Genomic DNA, 27,725 nt, shown 5'->3' on the forward strand with positions numbered 1-27,725 from the left:
CAGCCCAGCCCACAGTCTCGGCAGGGCAGCAGCCCTGCAGCCTCCCTGCTGGCACAGCCACAGGCCACTCTTAGGACTGGAGGGACCAGATGCCCACAGAGCCCCGAGCCCACTGTCCTGGTGAGTAAGAGGGGCTGGGGTGCGTGCAGTCAGGCATTTTCCTAATGGCCCTGCCCCCATGAGGAGGAGGGGCCCAGGAAGACATCCAGGGAGCCCAGTCCCACCATGGTGCCCCTGTCTCCAGGAGGTGTGGGCTACCCACATCTCGGGTTCCCCGGCTCTCACGGAATCACAGGGCAAATGGCTCCGAGATGGCAGCCCCGGGCAGGCTCAGCGCACTTGCGTCTGAGTCTGGGGGCTGGAGGCGGGTTCCTGGGACAGGCCCTGTGGTGGTGCCTGTGGCTGTAACGCTGCATGCCCAGGTGCCCGCTCCTGAAAGCCAGCGGGTACTTGTGCCTGGTTTTACATGTACTTGGGTGAATTTCATGGATGTGTCCCATCACCCAGGGACGCAGGGTGGGGAGGTGCGTGTGTCTTAGCAGCAACCGGCCCAGGCAGCCCCTGCTCGTAGGTTTATGTGGCAACACGTGCCAGCTCAGCCCAGGGCCCCTGCCGCGTGGCACAGTCATGCCTGGAGCCAGGAGATGGTGTGTCCAAACCCACGGGCCAGGTCCTCATGGGGGTGCCAAGCGTCCGGGGGGCCGGGAAGTGAGCCTGCCTCCCTGCCACTGCCATTTAGACTCATGGGTGTAAAACATGCGTGTCCTCTGATGGCCTCGCGTGGGGCTCCTCGCAGCGCCTGGGTGCACCCACTCGGTCGGCGCTGTGGTGAAGGTGACGCCGGGCGCATGGGACCTCAGGGAGGTGCCCCAGGCAGCAGCGTCCTGATCTCCGATTCGCGCTCCTCAGTCTTTTGGCCTCAGAACTCCTGCCACCAACAGCAGCACAGGGAGAGGCCTGAGCACCCAGCCCACCTACCCCCAGACTGTGCTGCCCTCGGTCCTCCAGAGCTCCAGGCAAGAAGTCACATCTTCACACTGAAACAGCAGAAGACCAAGGCTTGTCTTCCTCCTCCATCCTGAGGTCCTGGGTAAGTCCACGGGGAAGGACCCATGGGTATAAAACTGGTTTATAAACGGCTCAGACACAGCTTCCCCATGCTGAGACATGCTTCAAGACTGGGGGTCCAGGGCTCCCCCAAACGCTGCTGGGCCTCGCCCATCAGCTAATGATGCACGTGGAGTGCAGGGGTCACATCCGAATCTGAAAAGAAACATTGTGTTCTCACCGCACAGCTTCAGTCAGTTCTACAGACCGGAGGGAAGGTGTGGCTCCTCCCAGACTCCTCATTTCTCTAACATCTGGCTGGTGGTGGCACTGGGGCCTCAGTGCGTGAGGCGTGATGGCTGCTTCATAAACAGCACGTTGTGAGACATGCAGTCTTTTTTATTCTCCTGTCCCAAAAGATTTCACGACTGGAATCCTTTTTTTTCTTTGAGACAGGGTCTCACTCTGTCACCAGGCTGGAGTGCGGTGGCACGATCTCAGCTCACTGCAACCTCTGTCTCCCGAGCAATTCTCCTGCCTCAGCCTCCTGAGTAGTTGGGACAACAGGCACGCACCACCACACCCAGCTAATTTTTGTATTTTTAGTAGAGACGGGTTTCATCGTGATGGCCAGGATGGTCTCGATCTCTTGACCTTGTGATCTGCTCACCTCGGTCTACCAAAGTAGATTCAGGCATGAGCCACCATGCCCGGCCCACAACTGGAATCTTTAAAAAATCTTCTGTTTGTGCACACCCTGTCCCCAGGCCCAGGTGTGGGGCTGGACAGGGCTGGGACCTGCCTCTACCTGCCAGGCGTGGCTCCTTTCCTCTCCCTTGTCCTGAAAACAACTGGTTCCTTCTGTCCCCATCCAATTGCGGTGGAAAATCACAAACAAGCAGAGGAAACTGGCAGCCGACTCGGGGCTCAGCCGGGCTCCCCTGTGCTCTAAGCACCCCGTCTCCCCCATGTGGAGGCCGCCTGTGGGAGCGGGAGAGAACCCGCAGGTCAGCCTTGGCTTTGCTCTGGCTCCCAGGACCCATGTGTGACCGAGGACCCAGCCAACACACCACCAGATGCCTGCACTTCCATGTGCCCTGTCCCAGGCATTAAGTCTGCACCACGTGGGGCTTGGAGAAGCATGTGCTGGACGTGCGGCTGCCAGTGGAAGCTGGACACACCCTCCCACAGTCCCCTGCCTGCCAGGCCGAGGCTGCTGGGAAAACCCATGGGAAGGGCGGTCGCAGACCCGCCAGAAACGTCCAGACCCAGGCACTCTCTGCAAGCTCCTTCCACAGCCAGCCTCCTGCTCTGGCCCCCAGCAAGGCACCAGCCCCGTGTGATTCCTGCCTCCTCTCTACAACGGCCGGCCAGGGCTCTCGGGACAACCTCGACTCCGGTGTGGGGTTCTGGGGTTTGTGCATCTGACATAAATTCCAAGAAGTAAACACCCTCTTAGTTCCCATCCAAGTCTTGAGAATTTCCTGTTGTCCCGGCCAGTCTGTGGAGTCACCCACATCTGCACTTCATCAGCCCCGCAAGGCGCTGGAACCAGAAGCAGATGGGCAGCAGGGACGCAGCCTTCAAAGGGCCCTGCAGAAGCTCTGCTGAGACCACCCTGTGTCAGGATGAGGGCGGCTGGCGGAACAGCGGCTTGACGATCGCGCCTGCTGAGGCCGCCCCCTCCCTCCGTGTCCTTGTTCTGTGCTAGGGCTCCCGCTCTGTTGGGTTTGGGAGCCGCAGACACACATGCGGGAGGAGGCAGTGGGACTCCACCACGACCAAGACCCCAAGCAACAGGGAGAGCAGGAGGGCATGACGGGCTGGGGGGAAGCCCACGGCCCAGCTGCGAGTCCCCTTAGTGGGAGTCGCCCCCGAGAGCCACAGATCCTCCCAGGAGGGTCGCTCTTAAATGCTACTCCCAGGCCTTCCGCCCCCCTGCGCCCAGCCTCCCATAGCGCCAGGGGTTAGAAGCAGCGTGACGGCCGAGGGCACAGGGACCTGGAGCACCCCAGAAGTGCCAGGAGGGTGGGGGCCGGTGCCGGCCTCTGCAAACCAGGACCTCTGGGGGTGCTGCCGCCGTGTGGGAGCGTGGCCATGGCCTCCTCCCCACTCAACCTGAGGAAAGGACCAGAGGGGGCCGCCGAGACAATCAAATGTGTCCTCTGGGCTCTGAAACCCAGCACTGGCTTTTCGTTGGAAGTTAGCCATTTGAAGACTCCCGAAAGATAAACGGTTTAGTTAATGAAGGAGGAAATAAATTCTTCCCCCATGGAAACTTTTGGGAAACTTTCCTTTCAAGGCACCGTTCTGCACTGTGTGCTTGGGAACACTGAGTGTTTGAGACACGGCACCCCCCGTCCACCTCCCAGGAGCAGGGTACAGGCAGGAAGGGTTGGGGACATCCCCCTAGGGCCTTCTGAGCCACCCAGGAGAGTGGAGGCTGCCAGCACCAACGTGCCCCGCATGCCCCATCAGGTTCCGGGGGCCAAGAACAGAAACAGAAACAGCAACTTTTCCCTGGGCACAAGCCAAGGAAGAAGGGAAAGCAGAAAGCCGACGGACGCATCTGCAGCGAACCCCCGGGGAAAATCCCACCACAGGCAACGTCCCTGCGGCAGTGAGTGGAGAAACGTGTGTCAGGACCCAGCACGCACCACGGGCTGGAGAGGGCAGAGCTGCCGCCTTTCTGGAACAGACCCGGGGCGTGTGTGGGGAACGCTGCTTCTCCTGTGGATGTACAGAGCCACACGCCAACCTGTGAACCGAGACTGCTCCCAGGAAATGGCAGCTCTCGGAACTGCCCTGAGCCAGGGCCCCACGCACGGGCAGTGCACGGACAGGAAACGGTCCAAGTTCTGCTGTTACCATGGGCTGGGAACAGGACTCTCTGTCCCAGCACTGTCTTGGGCGTGTGCCTGTGAACGGTTTGCATGGATGCGGGACACCTGCGTTCACGAAGCTTTGGAGCCTGGGTGGGGTGGGAATCCCACGCCGGGTTTGGGGTCTCCGGAGACGGGACAGAGTATGAGACCCTCTCGCAGTGTCTGCCCAGCAGGGCAGAATAATTCTGAGCAGAATAGATGAAGACGCTTCCGAGCTCTCTGGCAGCATAAGCTCTGCGTGAGAGCCTGACCGCTTACAAGGTGACCTGCCTAGTCCCGTCCCCAGCTGTGGGGGGTGACCGTTCCCATCAATAGCAGAGGTGGCCCAGGCCCCACGTGACATTCGCCCCATCCCAGGCCCCACTGAGAGCCCCACCTGGCATATCCAGAATCCTACCCTTCTTGCCACCTAAGAATGACCTGGCCCCGAGGTCCTCCAAGTACAGTCCCTGGCCCCGCAGGTCTGGGTGAACTTGCTCCCTCCAGGCACACGGGTCTCTCCCCTTCCCAGCAATCCTGTGATATCTGCCCCCCTTTTGAGGGCAGCATTCCGTGATGGGGGCAGGCCTGGAACATGGGGGCGGGGGGAGGCCTGTGGTACCTATGGTCCTGGAACACGGGTGTGGGAGTGGGGGACGGCTGTGGTACCTATGGTGCTGGGAACACGGGGGCGGGGGAGAGGTACCTATGGTCCTGGGGGTATCTATGGTCCCAGGGGCAACTGGATGGCTGGGGGGTGTGAAGTCCCCAGGGTAGGCAACAGTCCCCCAGTACCCACCGGCCTCCAGGCCCTGGGGGCCACCAGGCTCAAAAGCAACAGGCGAGACAAGGGGTCTGGCCCGCGCCCGGCATCCCTGGCCTGTCCTCTGGGACAGGAAGGTGGGGAGGGGCAGCAGGGGGTGGGCCTGGAGCAGGGCCTTAGAAGTCTCCCGGCCTTTCCCATCAGGAAGCACATCCTGTTGGTGTCTGGCTGCCGCGGCAGGGCCGCTATTTGTTGCGGTTGGCTACGCCCTCCGGCTCACCAAAAACAGCCTCAAAAACAACCATTTCCTCTCTGCTGAGAGCCAGGGAAGGCGAGCTCCGCGCACACGGGCGTCCCTGCGGCAGCCACTCGCTTTCCAGGACCAGCCAACTGCCCTAGAGGCATCTGCACAGGGGCCCACGCGGTAGAGAGGAGCTGTGAACCCGCTCCACGCTGGTCACCCTGCCTGGAGCCTGGTGCTCACAGCGGGCCGGTGCTAAGAAGCGTGGCCCGGGCTCAACTCCCACTGCTGCCGGCCTCCCGAGTGACTCTGTTTTCCACTGCTACAGGGGAGAAGAGGCACGCACGGCGCAGGCCGGCCTCCGCTTCCCAGGAAGACGGCGCACTCCCGGCCCTGGGTTCTTGCTGCTGCCCACCCTCTCCTCCCTGGAATGGGCCCCGAGGCGAGCGGCTTCAGCACAGGCCTGGCCCTGCTCCAGGTGCAGGAAGGAGGATAAGGCCGGGCCGAGAGGCGGCTCACCTGGATCGGCCCATGGGCCTCCGCCCGCGCCACCCCGAGGATGAGCGGTGATGTCCTCTAGCCACCCCTAGCAGCGTCGGCTCTCCCTGGACCCTGGACGTGCGGCTGTGGACTGGGACTTGGCTTTCTCCGGATAAGTAGCGGCACTGGCGACAGCGATGACTGTGCAGAGACTTGTGGCTGCGGCCGTGCTGGTGGCCCTAGTCTCACTCATCCTCAACAACGTGGCGGCCTTCACCTCCAACTGGGTGTGCCAGACGCTGGAGGACGGGCGCAGGCGCAGCGTGGGGCTGTGGAGGTCCTGCTGGCTGGTGGACAGGGCCCGGGGAGGGCTGAGCCCTGGGGCCAGGGCCAGCCAGGTGGACGCACGTGACTGTGAGGCGCTGGGCTGGGGCTCTGAGGCGGCCGGCTTCCAGGAGTCCCGAGGCACCGTCAAACGTAAGTCCACTTGTTTTCCTGATGCCTTCAGCGTGGCCGAGGCTCGAGGGCACACGGGAGACACCAGGCATGGACCTGGTGAGTGGGTGGGGAGGCCTGGCCCCTGCTCTGCCCCAAGCGTGGCCTCTGGACAGGCAGGAGCGGGCACTGGGTCTCCCAGGGAACCAGGCCCCACAGCCCCCTCTCCCTGGCCAGAGGCAGCCCTACACACCCCTCCTGCTCAGTGCAGAGTCTGCCTCCAGCTCTTTTACACAGGAATTCATCTCAGGCATTTGGGTGGCCTTTCTGCAGTTACGCATAGTTAAGAGACGGGTATATTAATCAAATCAAGGAAAGGCATTTTTTCCTTGGTTGAAAACAATTATTATGGCTGGGCGCGGTGGCTCACGTCTGTAATCCTAGCACTTTGGGAGGCCGAGGCAAGAGGATTGCTTGAGGCCAAGAGTTCAAGACCAACCTAGCCAACATAGTGAGAGACCCTGTCTCGAAAAATTAAAAAAAAACCGTTTCTTTACTCATGAGTAAAATGAACAAGAAATGAGTAAAATAAACAGAAGTTTAAAAATGCACGGGTGAGTTCTGGCTTTGTTCTCACAGTTGTTGGGGTCTTGGAGGCGGAGAGCGGCAGGAGATCCCCAGGGATGGGTTTCAGATGGGACGCTGGAAAGGAGACGGACAGGGAGGCCGGGACGCTCGGAAGGGGACAGGGATGCTGAGTGGTTGCAGGGGAGAGGAAGGGGCTCAGAAAGATGCCACCACACTGTGGGGTTTGAGTGGCAGGTGTGGGGCTGCATACATAGGAAGGCGCTTACAGGAACGGTCATCTCAGCAGTCACGGCCTGGGGACGCAAGTCTCCCAAAGGCCAACTCTCTAAAACTGCCGGCAAGGTTTTGACTCGCAGACACCCCAGTCTCTGCTGCAGAGCGTCCCAGGCTCAGGGTTGGACGCACCTTCTGCGCTGAAGACAATGCTGGTCTCTGAGGCAGCGCCTCTGCTCTAGGCTCTGGAGGGAGTCTCGGAGTCCTGGGGTAACACATACCACACGTGCCTCAACCACACAGCTCCATCCTCAACCTGCCGCACTCAGAACCCTCAGCGGGGAACATCATCCCCATTTCGCAGGCAAAGAAACCGAGGCTTTGCAGAAGCCATGTGGCTAGGATGAGGTCCCACGAGGGAATTCAACGCCCTTCTGTCCACTCGAAGGCCCTCAGCTGCGCTGCACAGCCTGGACTGGGCACCTCCTCTCACGTCCTTCACCAGCAGGGACCAACAGCCGTCTTTTAAAAAGATCAAAGCCTATGAATAACTTCAAAGCTTCTACCGGCCCTCAGAACCCAGTGTCTTATGGAAAGCCCGAGACTTGGGTCTCTGCGTGACTCAGGCCAGGCGCCCTTCTTCCAGACTCTGCCTGCTCTGCTGAAGGAGCTGCAGCCCCGTGACTGTGCCGAGCCTCTCGCGGGGGCAGCGGTTTCGCAGGCCCTGGAGGTGGGGCCGGGTGTTCGTGTGCTTTGGGGCCATCACTGGCATCCAGCCCACAGAGCACCCCCCACCGGGGGAGGGAGTTCCCTGCCGGCCCTTGGCTGCAGCTCCGCACCTCCAGGCCTCCTAACTGCTGCCACCAACACCCACATGTGGCCCAGGCAGCCCAGTCTCAGGGCAGTTGGGAGCCTTGGCGCCCCTCCCTGTTGCTACCTCTTGCATTCCTCCAGTCACAGGGCCGCGTGTAGCCTCTGGGGCGTCGTTTGCATCTGTCCCAGGTCCCCGGCTGTCCACTTGCTTAGGCCTGGTCACCTCAGGCCAGCAGGACACACGAGCCCCTCACAGAGCCCCCTGGACAGCCTCCCGCGCACCTGCCTGCATCTACTGCTCCTCCCTGAGCCCTGGTCAGCCCCTTGGACAATATTTACAACATCCTCCTGCAACTCGTACGGCATCTGCAGGTGGCTGAGCCTCAGCGAACCTGAGCAGCGAAGCTTTGTCCACATGAGGGAAGCGTCACGGAAGCTCCGTGTGAACGAGACTCAGTTCAGGAAAAGGAACAGGCTCGATGGGTAACTTTTCTTTCATTTTTAAATTTATTTTGAGACGGAGTCTTGCTCTGTCACCCAGGCTGGAGTGCAGCCACCACATCCCCCAAGGCCCCAAGACAGGGACGCACCCAGCGTCTCCCTTGGCCGTGCTGGTGTCTTCCTCCTGCCTCTCTCGCCTTCTCCTTCACCAACGTCCATCTGCACTGGTGCCCGCCTCTCCAAGCCCACGTGCTGTTCTCCCACGGGGCGGCCCCTCTGTCCACACAGCCCAGCAACATTTGCTGCCCCCACTCACGTGCACCCGTGTCCCCAACCTGGTGAGGGGCCGCTACCTGCCACCGCCGCACGTCAAGCCTGCAAAATCCTGCCCATAACCTAGGTGGGCCTGGAAGTAAGCCCTGGCGAGGGGCAGCAGCTCCAGCCTGGCCACCCCACTGAGTCCGGCCAGCTCCTAGCATCCTCCTTCATGCCTCGGCCTGTGTTCCTTGTAAAATCACCCAGCACGCATGATGGGCTGCGACCCTCTGTGCTGTGAGGCTGGGTGCTGCTTTGCTCACAATTCCATCCCGAGAACCAGTCTAGGGTTGGGGTGGGGCAAGCCAGGGAAGGCAACGTCACACCGCGTGTCGCCTCACACACGCCAGGGAAGGCAACGTCACACCGCGTGTCTCCTCACACAAGCCAGGGAAGGCAACGTCACACCGCGTGTCTCCTCACGCAGGCCAGGCCATCCTCAGGGTTTCTGGATGTCGCTGAGGTCCGCGTGGATGTCTCCGGATGGCTCTGTGCCCCGAGGCCCTGCCCCATGGAACACACAGAGTCAAAATCATCCAGCGCTTGTCACTTGCAAACATCAGCAGGGACCTGCCTGAGGGATGGGAGATGCGCCCCGGACATCCTGAACTCTGGTCAGGGCAAACAGGGCTGGGCCCAGGGCAGAGGGGCCCGGTCTCGACTTCATCCAGGTTCAGGCCCTCCTGTGCCCCTGCCTGGGGTGTTCGGTGGCCTGTGGTTAGTGGGACTTTCATTGCGGATCAGGGGCTGTCTTTCCCTGTGAGAGCTTGGGGGACCAGGGAGGCCTGAGGTCCACCTCACAGGCCATATCCAGCGCGGGTCTCAATTTCTGCTCCTCACTTCGTCTCGTTTTGGACATTTACTTCTTCGCTCTGTGTTTCGAGCGTTCTGTCAGGCATCTGCAACAAGGTGGCTCGGGAACAGATGACAGTATAATTGAATCTTGATGCAGGTGAGCTGGAGCCTAGCGCTAAAGGGGAGCCCCACCCCTCTCTCCGGTGGCTCCACGTGTCTCCGTCACCACGCACGCCCCACCACACATCAAATGGGCACGTGAGACCCTGCCTGAGTACAGCTGGAGGACAGAGCTCCCAGGCTTCAACCCTGCTCGGCCAGGACCCAGATGAACCACGTTCTCACCAACATCTTTAAAAGTCAGAGGCCACCACGTGGGGCCACACACACAGGCAGCACCACAGGAACCTGTAACACGCCCGAGCTGTGAACGGCAGGTCTAAACAGCTTTCTTGGGGCAGGCGGGAGCGTGGCTCAGACAGGAAGGCTCGGTCAGGAGTGCCTCCTTCCTGGCAGGGCGGTGGGTCTGTGGGTACCACTGTGGTGAGCCACACACCCTGGGGACTCAGAGGCTGCACAGTGGCTTGTGGAGCGTGGCTGCTGCACAGAGCCCCTGCCATGGTGTGTGGCACAGGGCTGTATGCCTGGAGCTGCCAGGAAGGAAGGCTGGGAGGCCAGGGGCTGAGGGCGGGAGGACAGGTCAGGGGTGTGTCTGCACATGCCCAGCTCCCAGGAGCCTCGGTCACTCAGCCTCACAACTACGCGTGCAGCTGTGCCTGGTGCTCAGGCCCACCTCGGTCATGCCATTCCGGGCTATGCTCCTCCCGGGGCAGCCCTGTACCCCTCCTCCCCCTTCATTCCGGTCTTTCCTCCCCTCCATGGCAGAGCTCAGAGCCCTGGGCCAGGAATCTGAGCTGCTCCTCTCTCAAACATAACCTGCTTGATGTTTTAGTGCCTCCCTCATTTTGCAATGTTTAGAGAAGCAGAGGCTTCTGGACGGAAATCATTGCCAAGACAGTTAAGAGCAAAGATGGCACAGCACCGTGCCACAGATCCCGCTGGAAGGGGCCTCCAGAGCTCACACACATCCCTAACGCGTCGACAGGACGCCCTCAAAATGCAGGCCTCATTCCGGTCCCTGCAGGCTGCACATGGTCACTGGTCGGGGCTGGCTGTGGAGCCCGCGGGAGCAGTCAGGAAAGTCCTGCCAGTCTGCCGGGGCAGTGTCTGCCTAAACCCTGGCTCCTGCTGGTCCCACCTGCAGAGGCCCTGGGGCAGGTAAGAAACCCAGGGCAAAGGCACCCCACACCTCAGGCCTCACCAAGCTGCACAGTGCCATGCCGCCCCTCGCCTTGGGCCTCACCAAGTCGCACAGTGCCAACATTGCCCCACACCTCAGGCCTCACCAAGCCACACGGTGCCAACGTCGCCCCATGCCTTGGGCCCCAGCAAGCCACACAGTGCCAATGCCACCCCATGCCTCAGGCCTCAGCAAGCCACACGGTGCCAGGTTGAGGTCAAGCACATCTCTGCCGTCCTCTGGCATTTCCAGTGCTCTGGGCTCTGCCCCTTCCTCCAAGCACTCTGGCCCCACAGCTGCCTGTGCCCACGCTGAGCCAGATCCTCACCTGCTGCCAGGCTTTCCCGCTCTCCCTATGGGGGACCCTTGGCCACCAGGCTGGCTCTCAGCCCCCGCGTCTGTTTCTTCTTTTGAGAGAACCTTGCGGGAGTGCTATGGTTTCTAACTCTGCAGTTACTTTGAAGATGAAAGAACGTGAGCTCTCAGTTACGTGGCAGCGACGCTCACTGGGGCGTCTGTTTTGCTGCGAGAAAAATGAGTGAGAAGCCGCTGCTGCTTCCCACTGCCCTGTCAGTGGTGCCTGCCTGTCCACGGGCTGGCAGCGCGTTTGGCTCTCCCCCTTGCTGGCGGAAGGCTCATGGTGCCACGTACCAGCTGCTCAGACTCCTTAGCAGCCTGGGGGCCCCCGTGCCCCAGGGTCCTTCATGCCTCCACTTCCTGTGCAGTGCCCTCACGCCCTGGAGGCCTCAGGGCTGGGGGTGCCACCCAGGCTGTAGCAGGCACGCTGGAAAAGCCTGGCACCCAGGAAGGAGAGCTCCCTCCGCCCCGAGTGACAGGAGGGGGTGCTGCGGAGGGAAGCAGCCTGAAATACAGTGGGTAGGATGGGGGCCCTCCGTGGCGAGGAGCAGTGCGCCTCCAGGGACACCAGGATGCCGAAAGCCTAGACAGACCATCCCAGACAGCAGCTCAGCCAGAAGCCAGGGTGGGATGTGAGTGCTGTGCAGCGCCCGGGAGCCAGGGTGGGATGTGAGTGCTGGGCAGCGCCCGGGAGCCAGGGCCAGCTGGGAAGCAGATGCCTCGGCTCTGGAGCTTTGAGGTTGTTCTGTGAATCCAGACTGCATTTCAATAAATGTTGAGGTTGAACCACGTGGAACTGCTAATACCCCCTACAGTGGTTCCAACGGATACTTCTAACCACGTAAACACTCGCGAAGTAAAGCAGCCCGTACCCCTTCCCCCACCCCAAGCCTTGATGCCAGCGTGCCTGCCCCGTGCATGCGTGAACCTCGACAGCCTCCCCTGCCGGGCTGGCTTCCCACAGGCACGCTCTGAGGAGGCAGCTTGAGGATCTCCCCATCCCCCTCTCAGCCTCCGCCCAGGACACACAGCAGTCACCCTAGAGGCCGGCACCTTCAGGACTCTTGGGAGATTCTGCTGCTCCCTCGATTCTGGTGTCTGTGATGGATGCAGGCACGGGGACCCGCTCCTGAGCGATTCGGGTGCCTGTGATGGATGCGGGCACGGGGACCCGCTCCTGAGCGATTCGGGTGCCTGTGATGGATGCGGGCACGGGGACCCGCTCCTGAGCGATTCGGGTGCCTGTGATGGATGCGGGCACGGGGACCCGCTCCTGAGCGATTCTCGTGTCTGTGATGGATGCGGGCACGGGGACCCGCTCCTGAGCGATTTTCGTGTCTGTGATGGATGCGGGCACGGGGACCTGCTCCTGACTGGCGAGGCTGCTTCCCTCTTAGACTCCTGCATCAGTTACCTGAAGATGCCCTGAAATTTCAAGGCAAGCTGTTTAAAAAGGTGCAACTGTTTGCAACGACTTAGCTTTGGGAATTGAATTTCCCAAATATTGTTCAATCGAAAACAAGGCACGGCGATGACAGGCTGGGGACTCCGTGGGGCTGTTGTTTCACGTGCAGCCCCTGACTCTGGGCTGAGTGTCCATCAGCACACACACTATTTGCTCTGCAGCACGCGGGGGCCTGGGAACACACTGCTTCACCATCACCTCATTTGGGCCTCTGTGTAAGGTTTCATTTGTGGGAGAACATTTCTCTGCTACAGAAATGTGACAAGCCCTGGTCCCCGAGGGCAACAAATGCACCTCCAAGGTTCACCCACAGAAGGCTCCGTCTTCCCCTGACCACGCGTCCATATGCCCTGCCTGCCTGGCTCCTGCAACCAGGGTATAGGTGGGGGACAGAGAAGGCTAGGCGCAGACCTACTGTGAGTGGGGAAGCAGGTCCTGACTTTAGCCTCTGAGTGAAGGATTTGTGGCAGGAAGTGTATGGGGTGGGGGTGCCCGGGCCCCAGGGGGTGAGAGGGTCAGGTGGGGGGCACTGGTTCAGACCCATGTGCGACCCCTGCTCAGCTCCTTGCTGGTTATGAGGGGCCCAGAAGAGGGGCTTCTCCTCGGGCCCAAGTCCCCCAGCTGCTGGGAGGAGAAAACACAACCATGGGCCGCTTGGGGGTCGGGAAGCTGACCACGCAGGACAGCAGTCCTGAGGAGCTGGCCCCCCACGGAGGCTCTGGTCAGGCAGCACCCTTGTGTTGGATGCTGTGAGTTTAGTGAGGGGCCTGTGAGGCAGACAGGGAAGCCGGTGTTGCTGGTGGGGCTTCCCCTTCCCACCTCCACCCCTATGCTATCGTCTTCAAGGGTCAAGTCAAGCAGAGAGGAGCAGCTGTCTCAGGAAGACAGAAACAGCAGCGTAGCGCCCGTCCCTGCAGTGATAGGACCACTGCAGCCAGGCCTGGCGGCTGCGATGCACCCTTCTGATCAGGAAGACATGGGACCCAGGGCTTGCAGGCAGGTGAGGGGGAGGGCGTGATGCTTCCAGAAGGCTCTGCCCAGAGGAGGCACGGCCCGTGCCGACTGTCCTTTCCAAGGCAAACACAGACCATGAAAGTGGTGTGACGGCCGGCGTGGCCTCTGGAGCCCACCTGCGCTCACCACTGTCTCTCTGTTCTTGGCCTACAGTGCAGTTCGACATGATGCGTGCCTGCAACCTGGTGGCCACGGCCGCGCTCACTGCAGGCCAGCTCACTTTCATCCTGGGGCTGGTGGGTCTGCCCCTGCTGTCACCCGACGCCCCGTGCTGGGAGGAGGCCATGGCCGCCGCGTTCCAACTAGCAAGTAAGTACCTGGGCGGGCGGGGCCACCACGTCCTTGCCCCCTGTGGCCTTCTGGTGTCACAGGAGGGTTCTGGGGCCTTCGGTGGCCTGGGGGGAAGCTGCAGGCCGTACCTCTCAATGTGTGGCCACAGACCACTGAGAAGCCCCATGGGGCATCCTCCCTCTCCACGGGCTGCTGTGGGCAAGAATGATGAATGACAGAAGCACACCCAGGCCAAGGAGCAGGGAGGCCGCCACCACCTGGCGCGGCCTGGCGTGTCTGTCATGCCCTTTTCCACTTTAAAGGCCGAGGCACTTTGCTTTCCTGAGTCTGTGGGGTCTGACTGCTGACTGGCCCTTGTGCAGCCCACATGGGGTGGCCTGGGTCCTGCCCCTTCCTCAATGCTGAGGCAGCTGGCGGGGAGCAGCCCCTGGGCAGAGGCAGAAGGGCCCACGCCTGGCCCTGCCCTGTGCCCCTTCCCAGCTAAGAGGCCTAGAGCAGATCAGGCCTAGGGAGGCCAAGGCCTGTGCTCTGTTATAAACGCAGCTTCCTAGGACCCGCCTGGGGTCAGCGCAGGCTATTTCCATGAGCAGGACAAGACAGAGTGAGGAGAACACGCTAGCACGTTCCACATGGCCTGAGCCTACGGTGAGGGGCCTGCACAAGCACACGCCATGTGCCTGGCTCAGACACAGATGCAGATGGCAGGACCATCAGGAGGACCCTGGCTTCCCCAAGCTGCCATGCGAGTGGGGGAGGAGGCCCGGCCTTGCAGGCAAGGGGGCCATCGCTGCTCAGAGCCTCCTCTCAACGCTCTAGACCCAACACCCTGGGACAGAGCTTGAGAAGATCTGGCGTCATAGAGGGTGACAGTGATGAGGTCGTCGTAAATGACCTATGGAACGGTCCTGCGGCGTTCTAGACAAGTGGTGGGGCCACAGCAGTGTCCAGCCATGACCCCCAGCGACCCGAGGGGCTCTGCTGGTCTTCTGTGGCTGATTGAGAGGTGTGAGGACCGCGGGCACCTGGGGCAGGCTCAGGTCTCCTGCTGCTCACTGGGACAGGTCAGCCTGGTGACCGCAGAGACAGGGACACAAAGAAAGCAAGCGTGTCAGCCCGTGGCTGAGTGTGGCCAGCACGAAGCTGCCCGCACCTCCTCCTCCTCCTCCTCGGGCCAGTGCAGCATTCTGCAGGCTGCCCTGCAGCTCCCACAGAGGAAGTGGCAGGAAGTCCAGAGTGAATCATTCTAGGAATAACGATCCTGGGCCCTTATCTTTCTTAAGAAATACAATGTCCAGAATGAGGCTGACAGACTGTGGGGGCAGGTATTCCTGCGCTGGAAAGTGCCCCGGACGAGTCAGGCCGACTCTCTGGGCGCTATTAATAGCATGGTGTGATAGCATGGTGTGGCCCTGGACAAGTCACTTCCCCTGGCGGACAGGGTGGGAAGGGAGGGTGCCTCCAGGCTTCAGTGGAAGAGCACAGGGCGTGGAGCCCGGAACTGAAGCTGCATCTTGTTTCCATCACCATCGACGTGGGGTCGGGCAGATTACTGAGCTAACATGAGCCTCCGCGTGCCCAATTTCGAAAAGGGTAATTTCTGCCCCCACCCAGCTGATTGTAAGAACGAACGAGACAGGGACGTGGGACAGAGGACTGACTCTGCCTCCTCCCCTCCTGCATGACTGCAGGGAAAACACGAGACTCTCAACGAGGTGCCCAGGCTAGGAAAGCTCCCATGGGGCCCTCTGCTGACCCGAGGGCCATAAAACAGAGAAGTGGTTTTCCTGTCTCACTGAAATGGCCAATCTCTACCGCATGCAGAGACTGGCAACCCCGTGGCTTAAAGAAGGAAATGGAAGATTTTGAAAATGTAATTGGAAATGCTGGGTCAGAATAAAGATATTTTAGTGGTATACAGAAAGCAAAAGCAATAGTTTTTGATTCTGAAAATAACTCCTTCGAGTAGGATAACCCAATGGATCACTACATTTCTTTTTTTTTTTTTTGAGATGGAGTCTTGCTCTGTTGCCCAGGCTGGAGTGCAGTGGCGCAATCTCTGCTCACTGCAACCTCTGCCTCCTGGGTTCAAGCGATTTTCCTGCCTCAGCCTCCCATGTAGCTGGGATTACAGGCATGCGCCACCATGCCCCGCTAATTTTTGTGTTTTTAGTAGAGATGGGGTTTCACCATTGTTGGTCTGGCTGGTCTTGAACTCCTGACCTCAGGTGATCCACCTGCCTCAGCCTCCCAAAGTGCTGGAATTACAGACGTGTGCCACTGCGCCCAGCCAGATCACTGCATTTCTTTTTCTTTTTCTTCTTTTTTTGAGATGGAGTCTCGCTCTGTTGCCCAGGCTGGAGTGCAGTGGCACGATCTCGGCTCACTGCAACCTCTGCCTCCTTGGTTCACACCATTCTCCTGCCTCAGCCTCCCGAGTAGCTGGGACTACAGGCACTTGCCACCACACCTGGCTAATTTTTTGTATTTTTAGTAGAGACGGGGTTTCACCATGTTAGCCAGGATGGTCTCGATCTCCTGACCTCGTGATCCGTCCACCTCGGCCTCCCAAAGTGCTGGGATTACAGGCATGAGCCACTGCGCCCGGCCCAGATCACTGCATTTCTTAATAAATCTCCTTGAAACTCTTGTTTAGAATTATTAGGACTACTGTGGATTTGGCATGTCGAAAATGACAGCTTACTTCCTACAAAATCTTATTTCAGGACAAGATAGTGTTTCCAAATTTATTTTAAAAACTCACACATGGGGGCAAGCAGCCTGACGGACCACACTGAGCTGCCGTGCAGCACTCCCGGGGGACGGGCTGGAGGCTTTCGCAGGCCTGTCCTGGTCAGGAGGGGTGGTGGCGGGGGAGGGACTGTGCTCCAGCACAACTTCTGACAAGGTTGGACCAGGTTCTGTCCAACAACCGCCAGAATAGCGGGCCCCAGGGCGAGGGCCAGCAGCACCGAGAGGGCCCTTGGTGTTCTGGCGGCTTCTCTCGTCCCCACAGGCCGCCTCTCCCTCAGTGTCCAACCATCACCCCTGACGGGTCTGTTTTGCCCAAAAAGGAAATGCATTTTGGCCCTGTTTAGACTTGTTTCATTGACAAACAGGAGAGAGAGTAGCTATGTGCCTTTCTTCTATCATGCTGCTAATTTTAGAGTCGGTTTTTTTCCTGTGCTCGCGTCTGTTTTAAACAGTCAGGGAGAGACTGAAGGGCGCCAGGATGTCCTGTCACAGGACAAGGAAACGCATGCTATTACCTGTTATGCAAGTGAACCTCGATCTCAGGGCTTGGCAGAGGTGGGGCGGGCAGTGAGGAGAGAAGATGCTCATGAAAGGAGGAAAAGTACATGGAATAATGGGGAGGCTGGAACACCCTCGAAAGCCAGAGTGCAACACACTGAAAGGAGGGCTGCTCGTCAGCTCGAGAGAGAGGTGACAGGGCCTGTGCTTTTGCTCTCACTCCATAAATGTTTCTGGGCCCAGTGCCATGCTCAGCATGACGCCTGGGTCTGCAAAGGGACCACCCTCCTCGCCCCTCAAGGCTGCCTCTTCCCTGCTCTGACACCCAGAGAGAGCAGCTGAGGGAAGCCACTGTCCTGGCTTGGTGGCCACCACCCTTGGCATTCTATTCAGAGGTTGTGTTCTGCTCACTCCACAGACCCCTCGATTCTCCCCGCTCCTCCTCGTGGCCTCTTCTCTCTGCACTGCACCTCTGTTCTTTCACGGTCTGTGGTCTTGTTGATTTGTGCAGATAGGCACGGGCAGGGAGGGAAAGGAGTATTGAAGGGGGTCAGGGCGAGTGGCCAATGGAAGGTAAAAGGTCATTACGGCCTCTGATGGCTGCGGCCACGGCGTGACCCTGGCACCTGATGCCTGAGCAGCACGAGGCCGAGGGCGACTTCTGCAGGCAGCCTAGGCCGGGAGGCTCCCTGGCACAATCAGGTACCTGAGGATGCCCCGAGGCCTCAGATGTTTCCCGGCTGGGGCGCTGGCTGGTTCTGCGGGAGCCCAGAGCAGGTGGCCTGGATTCTGCTCCTGGCTCTGCCCCGGTCAGTCGTGAGTCCCTGGAGGAGCCCCCCTTCCCCTGGTGTGATCTGTGCAGCGGAGAGTGACCACTCCAGCCCACAGATGTGCCGTCGTCAGCAATGCTCGCAGCTGTTATTCCAGCGTCTCTCTGAAGCCCTGCTGGGTAACACGCATGCTGAGAAGCTTCAGGCCTGAAGCGCAGCCCACATGCTCCCTGGTGCAGCACCTGTGACCCCCACCTAGGCCTGTCCCCCTCCGGGGGGTAAACTGTCCTCTTGGCAAGAACGCCGCCAGGATCGATTCATGGAGCAGGGCCCTCCCGCCTGCAGCTCTGGCTTTCACACAGGGCCTGGGCCCTGTCCTGTCCTGTCCTGAGCCTGAAGAGAACTCTTTGCGGTGGTTCGATCTAGCAGCCCTGCAGAGCTCTGGACTTGGGTTGAATCTTCAAAGGGCAACTCCTCAGCCATCGCTGGAGCCCAGAGCAGCTGCTGTCTTACCAGGGCCAGCATGAGGAGGTCATGGCCACACATTGGGGTCAAGCCAGTGAAGTCCCCACCGTCCCCCAGTCGGTGCTCACATGACACTGCCTGCGTCCGTGTGGGAACCTGTGGCATCTCTGCTATAAGAATGCTGGGCTTAGCTGGGTTTCTCCGTGTTTTGTTGCCAGAGAGATGGGTTCTCGCCTGCTTCTTCCTCGAAACAATCCCTCTTCCCCCGGACTCCGCATTACCTTGTCATTTGTATAAATGACTTCTGATCCTTTTTGGAAAATGGTGGCATATAATCCCAAATTCCCCGAATGACATCGGGGCACCAGAAGGACACTAGAAAGGGCACCCTGGATGGCACTGGTCCATCCCGATGCCCCATGACATGCTGAGAAGCTGCCGTGTAGAAGTCAGCTGTTGCTGTTTTATTCTGAACTGCCTTCACAATGGCATTCAGGTTTTCCTGGAGACATTGACTTTATCAGTCCTTAAACGGTCAGCAGGGTTGATAGTCAGTCGCTGACCTGGAATCCTGCTCGCTGGTGAGAAAGTCTGCTGTTTTCCTAGACTTGGGAATCTTCTCGTGGAAATATACACTTTCTTGTTATTTACAATAACCTGGTTCTTTGTTTGGTCAGGATTATTTATTTATTTGAGACAGGTTTCACTCCAATGCCCAGCCTGGAGTTCAGTGGTGCAATCTGGGTTCAATATTAAGTTCCACTTCCCAGGTTCAAGTGATTCTCCTGCCTCAGCCTCCCGATTAGCTGGGACTACAGGCATGAGCCACCATGCCCAGCTAATTTTGTATTTTTGGTAGAGACGGGGTTTCACCATGTTGGCCAGGCTGTTCTCGAACTCCTGACCTCAGGTGATCCACCCACCTCAGCCTCCCACAGCGCTGGGATTACAGGCATGAGTCATTGCGCCCGGCAAATCATCTATTTATTTCTTAAAGCATAGATGGGGTCTTGCCATGTTGCCCAGGCTGCTCTCACACGCCTGGGCTCAAGTGATCCTCCTGCTTTAGCCTCTCAAAGTGCTAGGGTGAAGGCGTGGGCCGCTGCAGTCAGCCTGGTCTGCATAGCTCACTTGCTTGTCTTTGGTGCCCACTCCCCAGGCATCAGTTTGTGTCCCCTTCATCTCTTCTTTCTCTTCCAACTGTGGCTGTTGAGAGCTTTGGAGCCTCTCGTTCTTCCCTCCCAGGGCCTCTCCCTCTAGAGAGGACCGTTTGGGTCACCGTCATCTTGTTGCTCACAAGTGGGAAACTCCAGCCCCCACCAGGGCCTTGAGGTGGCCAGGCAGCCGTCTGCTCCGCAGATTCTCTTTAGAGCCAAGGGCACCCAGTTTGCCAGCTCTGCAGCTGTCCGAAGAGCATCGGGGTCAGCCCCGGGGTCTTTCCACTCTGCCACCTGCGTGCCTGTGTGACAGCCATTCCAAAAGGAAGGCCTGTGACAGAAGCTGAAGCCCCAAGAAGCCGCAGGAAGGAAGGGAGAGGGGAGAGGCTGGCCAGGCCGTGGAGCTGTAATTCACACCGTTCGGGCGGCTCACAGGAAGAGGCTGTTTGCTTTGGCAACACAACTTCATGAAATGGAATTGATTCCATGGGCAGAATCTCGTGTTTGCTAAAACTCTTCCCTTACATTTGTTTCTAGACAAACTGATGAACATCATTGAAAAGTTTTGGGGGAAAATTCTTCAGGAAACAGGACAATGAGGACAGAGGGAATCTTAATGTAAAGACGGTGTGAGAAAGGAAAACTCAAAGGTTTAGGGCCAGCCCCAGCCCTGTCTCCTTCCACCCCTTCCTATCCCCCCACGTAGGGAAGTGGAAAGGACAGCAGTAAAAGGCTAACTTGACTTCGGAACAGCATCCACAGCACCGTGTGATGATGCAGCTGACTCAGTCACCTTCTTACCAGCGTCTGGAGGCCAAGGTTAGAGCAGTGCAGTGAGGTGTGTGGCTACAGGCGCCTCTGCATTTCCGTGTATTTGTTAGCTTTTTACTGCTGACACGTGGAACACATGGAAGGTTCCCTCACGCCAAGCATCTGTTCATGACATAAACTTTTCTCCGTCAGGGTAGGATCAGGACCACCGTCCTCCGCAGGAGCCACCGGCGCTCTCCAGCAGTGGTGCCCCTGCCTGCTCTGGTGCTAGGACGAGGGCAATGTCCCCTTTTCACAGCATGCCTAGGGCTGCTCAGGTTCATGAGGTCTGGGGCCTGGTGGCGCCTCCAGGTCTCACTGGTTTCCGAGAGCACGGTTCAACCTTACAAACCCCTCTCTATCTAGATGTGCTCTAAACGGAACCAAAGACAAACAAAAGCCGACACTGGTCTTCACATAGAAGTCAAGTAAATGCAAAATTTTAGCCTTTTTTTCACACAAGGTACAGACCTAGAATTTTCCCTTCTGCTTCTGTGGTGATAAATATGCCAAGTAAGCTCCAGCCCTGGAGCTGTGCCACCAGCGAGCAAAGCGCAGCTCCTAGAATGTGGCTCCCAGAACGCAGCTCCCAGACTGGACTCCCAGAATGTGGCTCCCACCAGCGAGCGACGTGCGACTCCCAGAACTCGACTCCCAGAACACGGCTCCAGACGCACCTTGGGTGCTTTTCTTTCTTTATTTTTTTATTTTTATTTTTATTTTTAGACGGAGTTTCGCTCCTGTTGCCTAGGCTGGAATGCAGTGGCAGTCTCAGCTCACCGCAAGCTCCACCTCCCGGGTTCTAGCGATTCTCCTGCCTCAGCCTCTTGAGTAGCTGGGATTACAGGCACCCGCTACCACGCCTGGCTAATTTTTGTACCTTTAGTAGAGATGCGGTTTCACCATGTTGGCCAGGCTGGTCTGGAACTCCTGACCTCAGGTGATCCACCGCCTCGGCCTCCCTAAGTGGTAGGATTACAGGCGTGAGGCACGGTGCCCGGTCACTTGTTGCTAGAGTTTCAAGAAACAGCTTTCTAGACTCATGACTCTGGGGTGGGGCCTGCCCTGCTCCCTCCTGCTTTGTGATGGTCCCTGCCTGTTAGGCTTGTTGTTTACACCTGATCTGCCACCTTGATTACTGCCTTGGGGCAGGAGGCCGCACTCGGTCCTGCCGCCCGCTCTGTGGTTTCCTCCATGGTTTGGTTTTTCCACTTTTAACTGAGAGTCTGGAGAACCTTCCCCACAAGCTTGACCCTCCAGGTAGGGCGAGGCCCTGCCAAATGCCACCCTCTGGGGACAACGAGATTAATGACTTCCCCATCTCTCTAAAAGGAATGCCAGTCCCCCAAGGACAAGTCAAGAGTGCCCTAGCCGTCTCTGTGGCTGATGCTAACCCTAGTGTGGTCCCCGGCATGCCGGTGGCGGCTGAACAGGCCTGCTAAGTACAGGGCCACGTAGCCGATGCCAGCGGGTCCTTGGGAATCATGGTGCCCCTCCGTGAGCATTCAAAGGCACCAGTGTAGCGGCATCCATGTGATCTGGCCAGAGGGTCCTGTCCCTCTGAGGGGTGTTGGTCACTAAAATGCCAAGGCTGCTGTCCCTCCTCGCCTTTCCCGCAGGTCCACACTGCATTCTATTCTGTTTCATGTCCACTTTGATTTCCTCAAATGATTCACTCAACAAGTAATTGTGGAGTGACTCCTGGGAAGCTGTGGTCAATGATGGGGCAAGTTCTGGCCCCGGGGAGCCTGCCCTATGGCGGGGGACAGCGGCCAGAGCCACCCATGAGTAAAGACACAATGACCACAGCTGGCGGGGGGGGGGAGCAGGTGCAACTCTAAGCCGAGGCCCGAAGGATCAGAAGCAAGAGGGGCCCCTCCTCCCTGGGGTCAGTCAATCTGGGGACAGTGGCGCAAGGAGAAGCCCAGAGTAGGTGGACCTGGTGACTCAGAGGGGTGGAAAGGGCCAGTGTGACCACAGGTGGCAGAGGGGCAGCCGCAGGTATCAGGGGAGATCCTAAGGCAATGAGAACCACAAGGGTGCTGAGTGCTGGGGAGATGGGATGTGAGTTTGATAAAGATCAGGGTGCAGCACTGGAGGGAGGGCCGCCTGCATCAATGTCCCCAGCAAGGTCACCCAGCACAGCCGCAGACACCTTGAAACACCCAGCACATCCCTCACTGTCGAACCCAACTTCGGGACGTGCTTGTTCATGGAAGAGCCTAAGATCCGCGGCACTTCAATCTTCTGTGCTTTGTTGGGAGCTACCTGTACAAAGGAGGCCATACCACACGCGCCTGGTCCGGCAGACCTGGCAAGATCAACTCTGCGGGGCATCCTCCCCAGGCTGGTTGCCCCATGTTTCCTTAGAGCTTTCTTCCCAAGGTTTTCCTAGAAAGCCGCTGTGAAGCCGAGCTGTGCACTCAGAAGCCTCCCGGGTGTGTCCCTGGTGACGTCCCCGGGCCTCCCCCTGGTATTGTGTGGCCCACGCCATCCCCCTGCACGCCCCTCCTCCCCACTGGACCACTGTCTAATGCTGGGCCGTCCAGAGCACGTCTGCCCACGCTCTGAGGGCGGCTGACCCAGGGCCTTGCCGTGCTGAGCTTCGTCCACTCGCCCTCCTGGGAGTAGGGCTGCGGGTCCCAGGGCAGCGCGGCTTCCAGAGCTGCCAGCGCCAGCGCAGTCCTGGGCGAGGGCAGCCCCTCCGCTTGCAGCCGCACCAGTCGGTGCTTCTCCCTTTCTCATTTTGCTCAGTCCAGGAAGTGAGTGCAGCTTATCCATTCCAAAAGCCTTAGGGTCAGCCCTCCGGATTGAGTTCTCATCCCTCACACTTCCTCAATGATGGTACCTCCAGGTCCCCTCTGTATGGAAACTGACCCCCACGACAACCACAGACGGTGAGGGAGGTTGACCCTGGAAGCCATGGGGGGCCCAATCCCTTTCCACTGTTCCATTTGGATGAATGATGTGTAGAACTGGAGGCCACATAGATTTTAAACATGTTTCTGTAACACCCGCAAGTAGAAAGGAAGCCTGGTAAGGGGGAGAAACAGGCTCTGGCCACAGTGGGCTGGAGCCTCATGAAGGCCAGCTGCTGCCGGCATAACCTCCCGTCCTCCAGCATCGCCTCCTGCTGGGCCGGGACTCTCCCCAAGGCTCCCACTGCCCCTGCCAAGAGCGCCCCACCCTTCCCGCTCGCCTCTGTCCCAGGTGTCCTGAGCTCTCCACTGTGCGTGCCCTGCCTCCAGGGCCACCTCCTCTGAGCCCTGACGCAAGCACAACCCATCCCCCACCGGCAGAAAGTACCAGACACTGTGAACACGAGAGGACACTGTTCAAAGTGCTCTCATTTTCATCACACACAACACAGGCTCATTCCTTCACCCCAGTAACACAAGCATTGATACCACACGATCGTGAGCAGAGGGCACATTCCACACTGGTAGAAATGCCAGAAGTTTCCTTTGTTAGTTTTCATTACAAATAGGATGCTTTTTTTTTTTTTTTGAAAGGGAGTCTTGCTCTGTCACCTCCCAGGCTGGAGTGCAGTGGCTTGATCTCAGCTCACTGCAACGTCTGCCTCCTGGGTTCAAGCAATTCTCTGCCTCAGTCTCCTGAGTAGCCGGGACTACAGGCATGTGCCACCATGCCTCGCTAATTTTTTTTTTTTTGTATTTTAGTAGAGATGGGGTTTCACCATCTTGGCCAGGCCGGTCTTGAACTCCTGACCTTGTGATCCACCCGTCTCAGCCTCCCAAAGTGCTGGGATTACAGGCATGAGCCACTGTGCCTTGCCTAGAATGTTATTTTTAATAAAACAGAAGTATCCAGGAGCTACCTATGTATAAAAAGCTCCATGAAGTATTATAAAGAATGAACACAGAAACCAGTCACTGTCATTGTTCAGGACAAAATGGAGATAGATAAATGCTTAATTCATACTGTCCGGAGGGTACAGTGATGATGAGAAGATAATGCTTGTGTGTTTAGGAAAAACAAGGCTGGTTACCCATCTCTCGCTCTGTCTCTCCTTCCCTACGCCTCTGTCTCTGTCTGTCTCTGTCTCCATCTGTCTCTGTGTCTGTCTCTCTGTGTCTCTCTTGGTCTCTGTCTCTCTGTGTCTCCGTCTCTGTCTCTCTGTGTCTCTGTCCCTGTGTCTGTTTCTCTCCCGTCCTCTCTCGATGCTGGGGCCACACAGGGCAGGACATGATTTGGTTTCCCGAGGAATGCAGGGGAGGCGGTTGGGAGTGGAGAGACCGGCGTGAACAGACGCACAGGTGTCAACAAGCAGACCAGGCGGAGGGACAGCAGTGGGGCTCGGCACGGCCAGAGCCTGGGGAGAAACATGGACGAGTGCCCCGTGGGCAAGAGGGGCTGGAGAGTTTAATCTGGACCAGTGTGAGTTACAGAGAGTCTCTGGCACTTTGGGTACAAGAAACAGACCCACTCAGGTCACTGTAACAGAGAGGGAGGGGTGCTGGGTAGGCAGAAGTGGGACTGGGGCTAAAGGCTGGCTGGAGGCCCCATGGCCTCCAGGACAATCTGTGGCCATGTCCCCATGGCTGTAGGCGATGAGGAGGGGCAGGGCCACATGGATGGCTCTCCATCCCAGAGCCTATGTTTCCAGCTGGATTAGGACACCCAGCTCCATCGGTGCAGCCACAGTATCCTGTTATCCTAGTTGGCAGATTCCAGGCATGAAACCCTGATTTTCCTGTTGTAAGAACTAAAAAAGTCTGTGGAGCTCCTTAAAGATAAAAATATAAGTGACTGTGGTATCAGCAACTAACTAGACGGGAACAAGCTGAGCCAACCGAGGGTTGCTCATGGCCCACCTCTCCTTCTCTGGTTTCAGGCTCTGGAAAGAGGGGAAAGCATGGAAGGAAAATCCGCCAGGCAGGAGGGAGGGTCTAGAACGAGAAGCACTGACGTTGAGGGAAGACACCAGATATAGTCAAGGAGCCCTAGACAAGGCACTGGCCCCATCTCTGCCCTGCCCGAGCCGCAGATGCCAGGCCATCTGCAGTTCCCAAAGCAAAGGCCAAGAGCAAGAAACTGTCAGGAGCACAGCTCTGGGCGCGATGAGCACCAAACTGACCTGTTTCCAGATAAGACTTAGAAAATATCTTTTTACTTTCACTTTGAACGAATTAAGCATTTACAAAAGTCAGAGATGGATTTAACACAAAATTACTGCTGAGTTTGGGGGGCTAGGAAAGGCCCCCAAAGTTTGTGTTGCAAGCATCAGTGCTGACCTGAAGGAAAGGTCACAGGAGCAGCATGCCAGGACAGAATTAAGCAGACACACACCACCCCTCCACAGCCGCTAGAGCCTAAAGTCCTAAGAGCCACAGAAGGGCTAATACAAGGTGGCTCAGGCCGGGCGCGGTGGCTCACGTGTGTAATCCCAGCACTTTGGGAGGCCGAGGCGGGTGGATCACAAGGTCAGGAGATCAAGACCATCCTGGCTAACACAGAGAAACCCCGTCTCTACTAAAAATACAAAAAGATTAGCCGGGCGTGGTGGCGGGCGCCTGTAGTCCCAGCTACTCGGGAGGCTAAGGCAGCAGAATGGTGTGAACCCGGGAGGCGGAGCTTGCAGTGAGCTGAGATCCGGCCACTACACTCCAGCCTGGGCGACAGAGCGAGACTTCGTCTCAAAAAAAAAAAAAAAAAACAAGGTGGCTCAACACCGGGGCGGCTGCCCCATAAAGTAAGAACCTGCTTTAGGACAGAGGACTGGGGAAGTGTAAAGCAGGCTGGAACCCGCTCTAGGACAGAGGGCTGGGGAAGGAGTGGAATCTGCCTTCCTCTCAGATAAGGCCTCTCAACCCTTCTCTCTCATCTGCAGGTTTTGTCCTGGTTATCGGGCTGGTGACTTTCTACAGAATTGGCCCATACACCAACCTGTCCTGGTCCTGCTACCTGAACATTGGTGCCTGCCTTCTGGCCACGCTGGCGGCAGCCATGCTCATCTGGAACATTCTCCACAAGAGGGAGGACTGCATGGCGCCCCGAGTGATTGTCATCAGCCGCTCCCTGACGGCGCGCTTTCGCCGTGGGCTGGACAATGACTACGTGGAGTCACCATGCTGAGTCGCCCGTCTCAGGACTCCATCGATGTGCACCTGCTATCATGGAAAGCCTGGAAACCAAGGGACTCCACCACCAAGTCACTTCCCCTGCTTGTGCAGAGGCACGGGATGAGTCTGGGTGACCTCTGTGCCATGCGTGTGAGACGCGTGCGTGTTTACTGTTATGTCGGTCATATGTCTATACGTGCTGTGGGCCAACCTCATTTGCCTCCAGCTTTCCTGGTTAGCGCAACGCGGCTCCATGGCCACACGTGCTTCAGGGTGGAGGCTGGAAGCTGAGACACAGGTTAGGTGGCGTGAGGCTGCCCTGCGCTCCGCTTTGCTTTGGGATTAATTTATTCTGCATCTGCTGAGAGGGGCAGCCCAGTCATGTCTTATACTTTGTAAAGCAGACCAACAAGGAAAATTTTCTTAAAATATTCACAATATTCCTTGAGTGAGTCATAATCTACAGCCGGCTAGTGATGGTTTCAGACAGAATCGTGTTCGTGCCTGTTTTGCTCGATTCCTTTCCTAAGTTAAATAAATGCAAGTCTCTGAACTCTGTCTATAACTTGTGTTCTATCCATCTATACTGCGACATGGCTGAAAAACATTTGATCCACTTTTCTGTGATTTTTTGGGGGCTCACACTAAGGGTCAAAACGACCTTTTCAGAGACCCCGTAGGCATACACACCCTGATCCACACTTCTGTTCAACCAAGTCTCAGAAGCCCAAGTCCTTACAGACTCTCTGATCAACAACTGGTAGGATAAAAGCGAAGGAGTCTATTTGCTTAAAAACCCTCAGCCAGGCTGGGTGTGATGGCTCACACCTGTAATCCAGCACTTTGGGAGACTGAGGCAGGTGGATCATGAGGTCAGGAGTTCGAGATCAGCCTGGTCAACATAGTGAAACCCTGTCTCTACTGAAAATATGAAAAAAAAATTAGCCAGGCTAATTGGTGGTGGGCGCCTGTAGTCCCAGCCACTCGGGAGGCTGAGGCAGGAAAATCGCTTGAACCCGGGAGGTGGAGCTTGCAGTGAGCCGAGATCACGTCACTACACTCCAGCCTGGGCAACACAGCGAGACTCTGTCTCAAAAAACAAAAACAAAAACAAGAAACCTTCAGCCTATCTTTAGTGAAATGCTTGGTGGGCTACAAAATGCCTGCATGATGCTGCACTGGGTCCAAACAACCCCGTGTCCTAAATCTGTTAAGAGAGGAACAAGCCGTAAGTCCTTGAGGTGGGCAAAAAACACCTAACATCTGCCTCTGAGGGGTCCAAACTGGCCCCCACCCCCCAGAACCCAGAGCCCAAGGCTGCCCGGCCACACTGCAACCACAGGCCTGGTGCCTGGCCTGCTGCCTCCTCTGCCTGGGTGCGGCACTGCTTGGCCCCATGGCCGCCTGAAGGCAGAGCTCCCTGCTGGCATCGGCCGGAAGGAGAAACTGCTGCGATGTGTACAGTCGGGGCCGGGCTGCCAGGCCACCCGCTGCTAATATAAATGTTTAGTTTGGCTGCTTCTGGCCTTCCAGCGAGCTGAGGGGATCCGTTTGGATTTTGAGGCCCACACTGCTCCAGGAATTGGTCTTCAACTGATAAAGACTGGAAAGCATTTACGGACTGACCGTCCGCGACACACTCAGCACGCAGCGTGGAAATCCGAGCTTCACGTCCACGGTACACACTAGCATGGATAGTAGGCTTTTATCTTCCCTGCTCAACTTTTTTTCTGACAAGGAATTTTTATTTCCAATCATATGCTGAAATT

General features: G+C 57.9%; 3 protein-coding genes across 8 annotated transcripts in view; 2 read left to right on the top strand and 1 right to left on the bottom strand.

Annotated features, from left to right (window-relative positions):
* TMEM204 (transmembrane protein 204) lies at nucleotides 1-26,509 on the top strand. 3 transcript variants are annotated; one of them, XM_028840443.2, is made up of 5 exons: nucleotides 1-120; nucleotides 910-1,090; nucleotides 5,244-5,872; nucleotides 13,285-13,440; nucleotides 25,725-26,509. In XM_028840443.2, the coding sequence occupies exons 3-5, from the start codon at nucleotides 5,593-5,595 to the stop codon at nucleotides 25,967-25,969; spliced, it is 681 nt and encodes a 226-aa protein (XP_028696276.1). In that variant the 5' UTR covers nucleotides 1-120; nucleotides 910-1,090; nucleotides 5,244-5,592; the 3' UTR covers nucleotides 25,970-26,509.
* The window catches only part of IFT140 (intraflagellar transport 140), a 105,496-nt gene that overhangs the window by 23,780 nt on the left and 53,991 nt on the right, over nucleotides 1-27,725 (bottom strand). The gene's annotated exons all lie outside the window — the stretch shown is intronic.
* LOC144337806 (uncharacterized) lies at nucleotides 6,641-13,117 on the top strand. Of its 2 annotated transcripts, XM_077985313.1 has the most exons (3): nucleotides 6,641-7,927; nucleotides 10,140-10,273; nucleotides 12,964-13,117. In XM_077985313.1, exons 1-2 carry the CDS (start codon nucleotides 7,221-7,223, stop codon nucleotides 10,228-10,230), a joined length of 798 nt encoding a protein of 265 aa, XP_077841439.1. In that variant the 5' UTR covers nucleotides 6,641-7,220; the 3' UTR covers nucleotides 10,231-10,273; nucleotides 12,964-13,117. The 2 variants fall into 2 exon arrangements, with proteins under 2 accessions (XP_077841439.1, XP_077841438.1); XM_077985312.1 differs by lacking the exon at nucleotides 12,964-13,117 and having other exon boundaries at nucleotides 10,140-10,371.

Source organism: Macaca mulatta, chromosome 20 (assembly GCF_049350105.2).
Source record: "Macaca mulatta isolate MMU2019108-1 chromosome 20, T2T-MMU8v2.0, whole genome shotgun sequence".
Lineage (NCBI taxonomy): Eukaryota > Metazoa > Chordata > Mammalia > Primates > Cercopithecidae > Macaca > Macaca mulatta.

Coding starts and splice junctions, on each gene's coding strand:
- TMEM204 (XM_028840443.2), top strand. CDS start 5,593: ATGACTGTGCAGAGACTTGTGGCTGCGGCCGTGCTGGTGGCCCTAGTC. Junction 5,873..13,284: donor GTCCCGAGGCACCGTCAAAC/GTAAGTCCACTT, acceptor CTTGGCCTACAG/TGCAGTTCGACATGATGCGT. Junction 13,441..25,724: donor CGCCGCGTTCCAACTAGCAA/GTAAGTACCTGG, acceptor TCTCATCTGCAG/GTTTTGTCCTGGTTATCGGG.
- LOC144337806 (XM_077985313.1), top strand. CDS start 7,221: ATGGAAAGCCCGAGACTTGGGTCTCTGCGTGACTCAGGCCAGGCGCCC. Junction 7,928..10,139: donor AAAAGGAACAGGCTCGATGG/GTAACTTTTCTT, acceptor CGGTCCCTGCAG/GCTGCACATGGTCACTGGTC.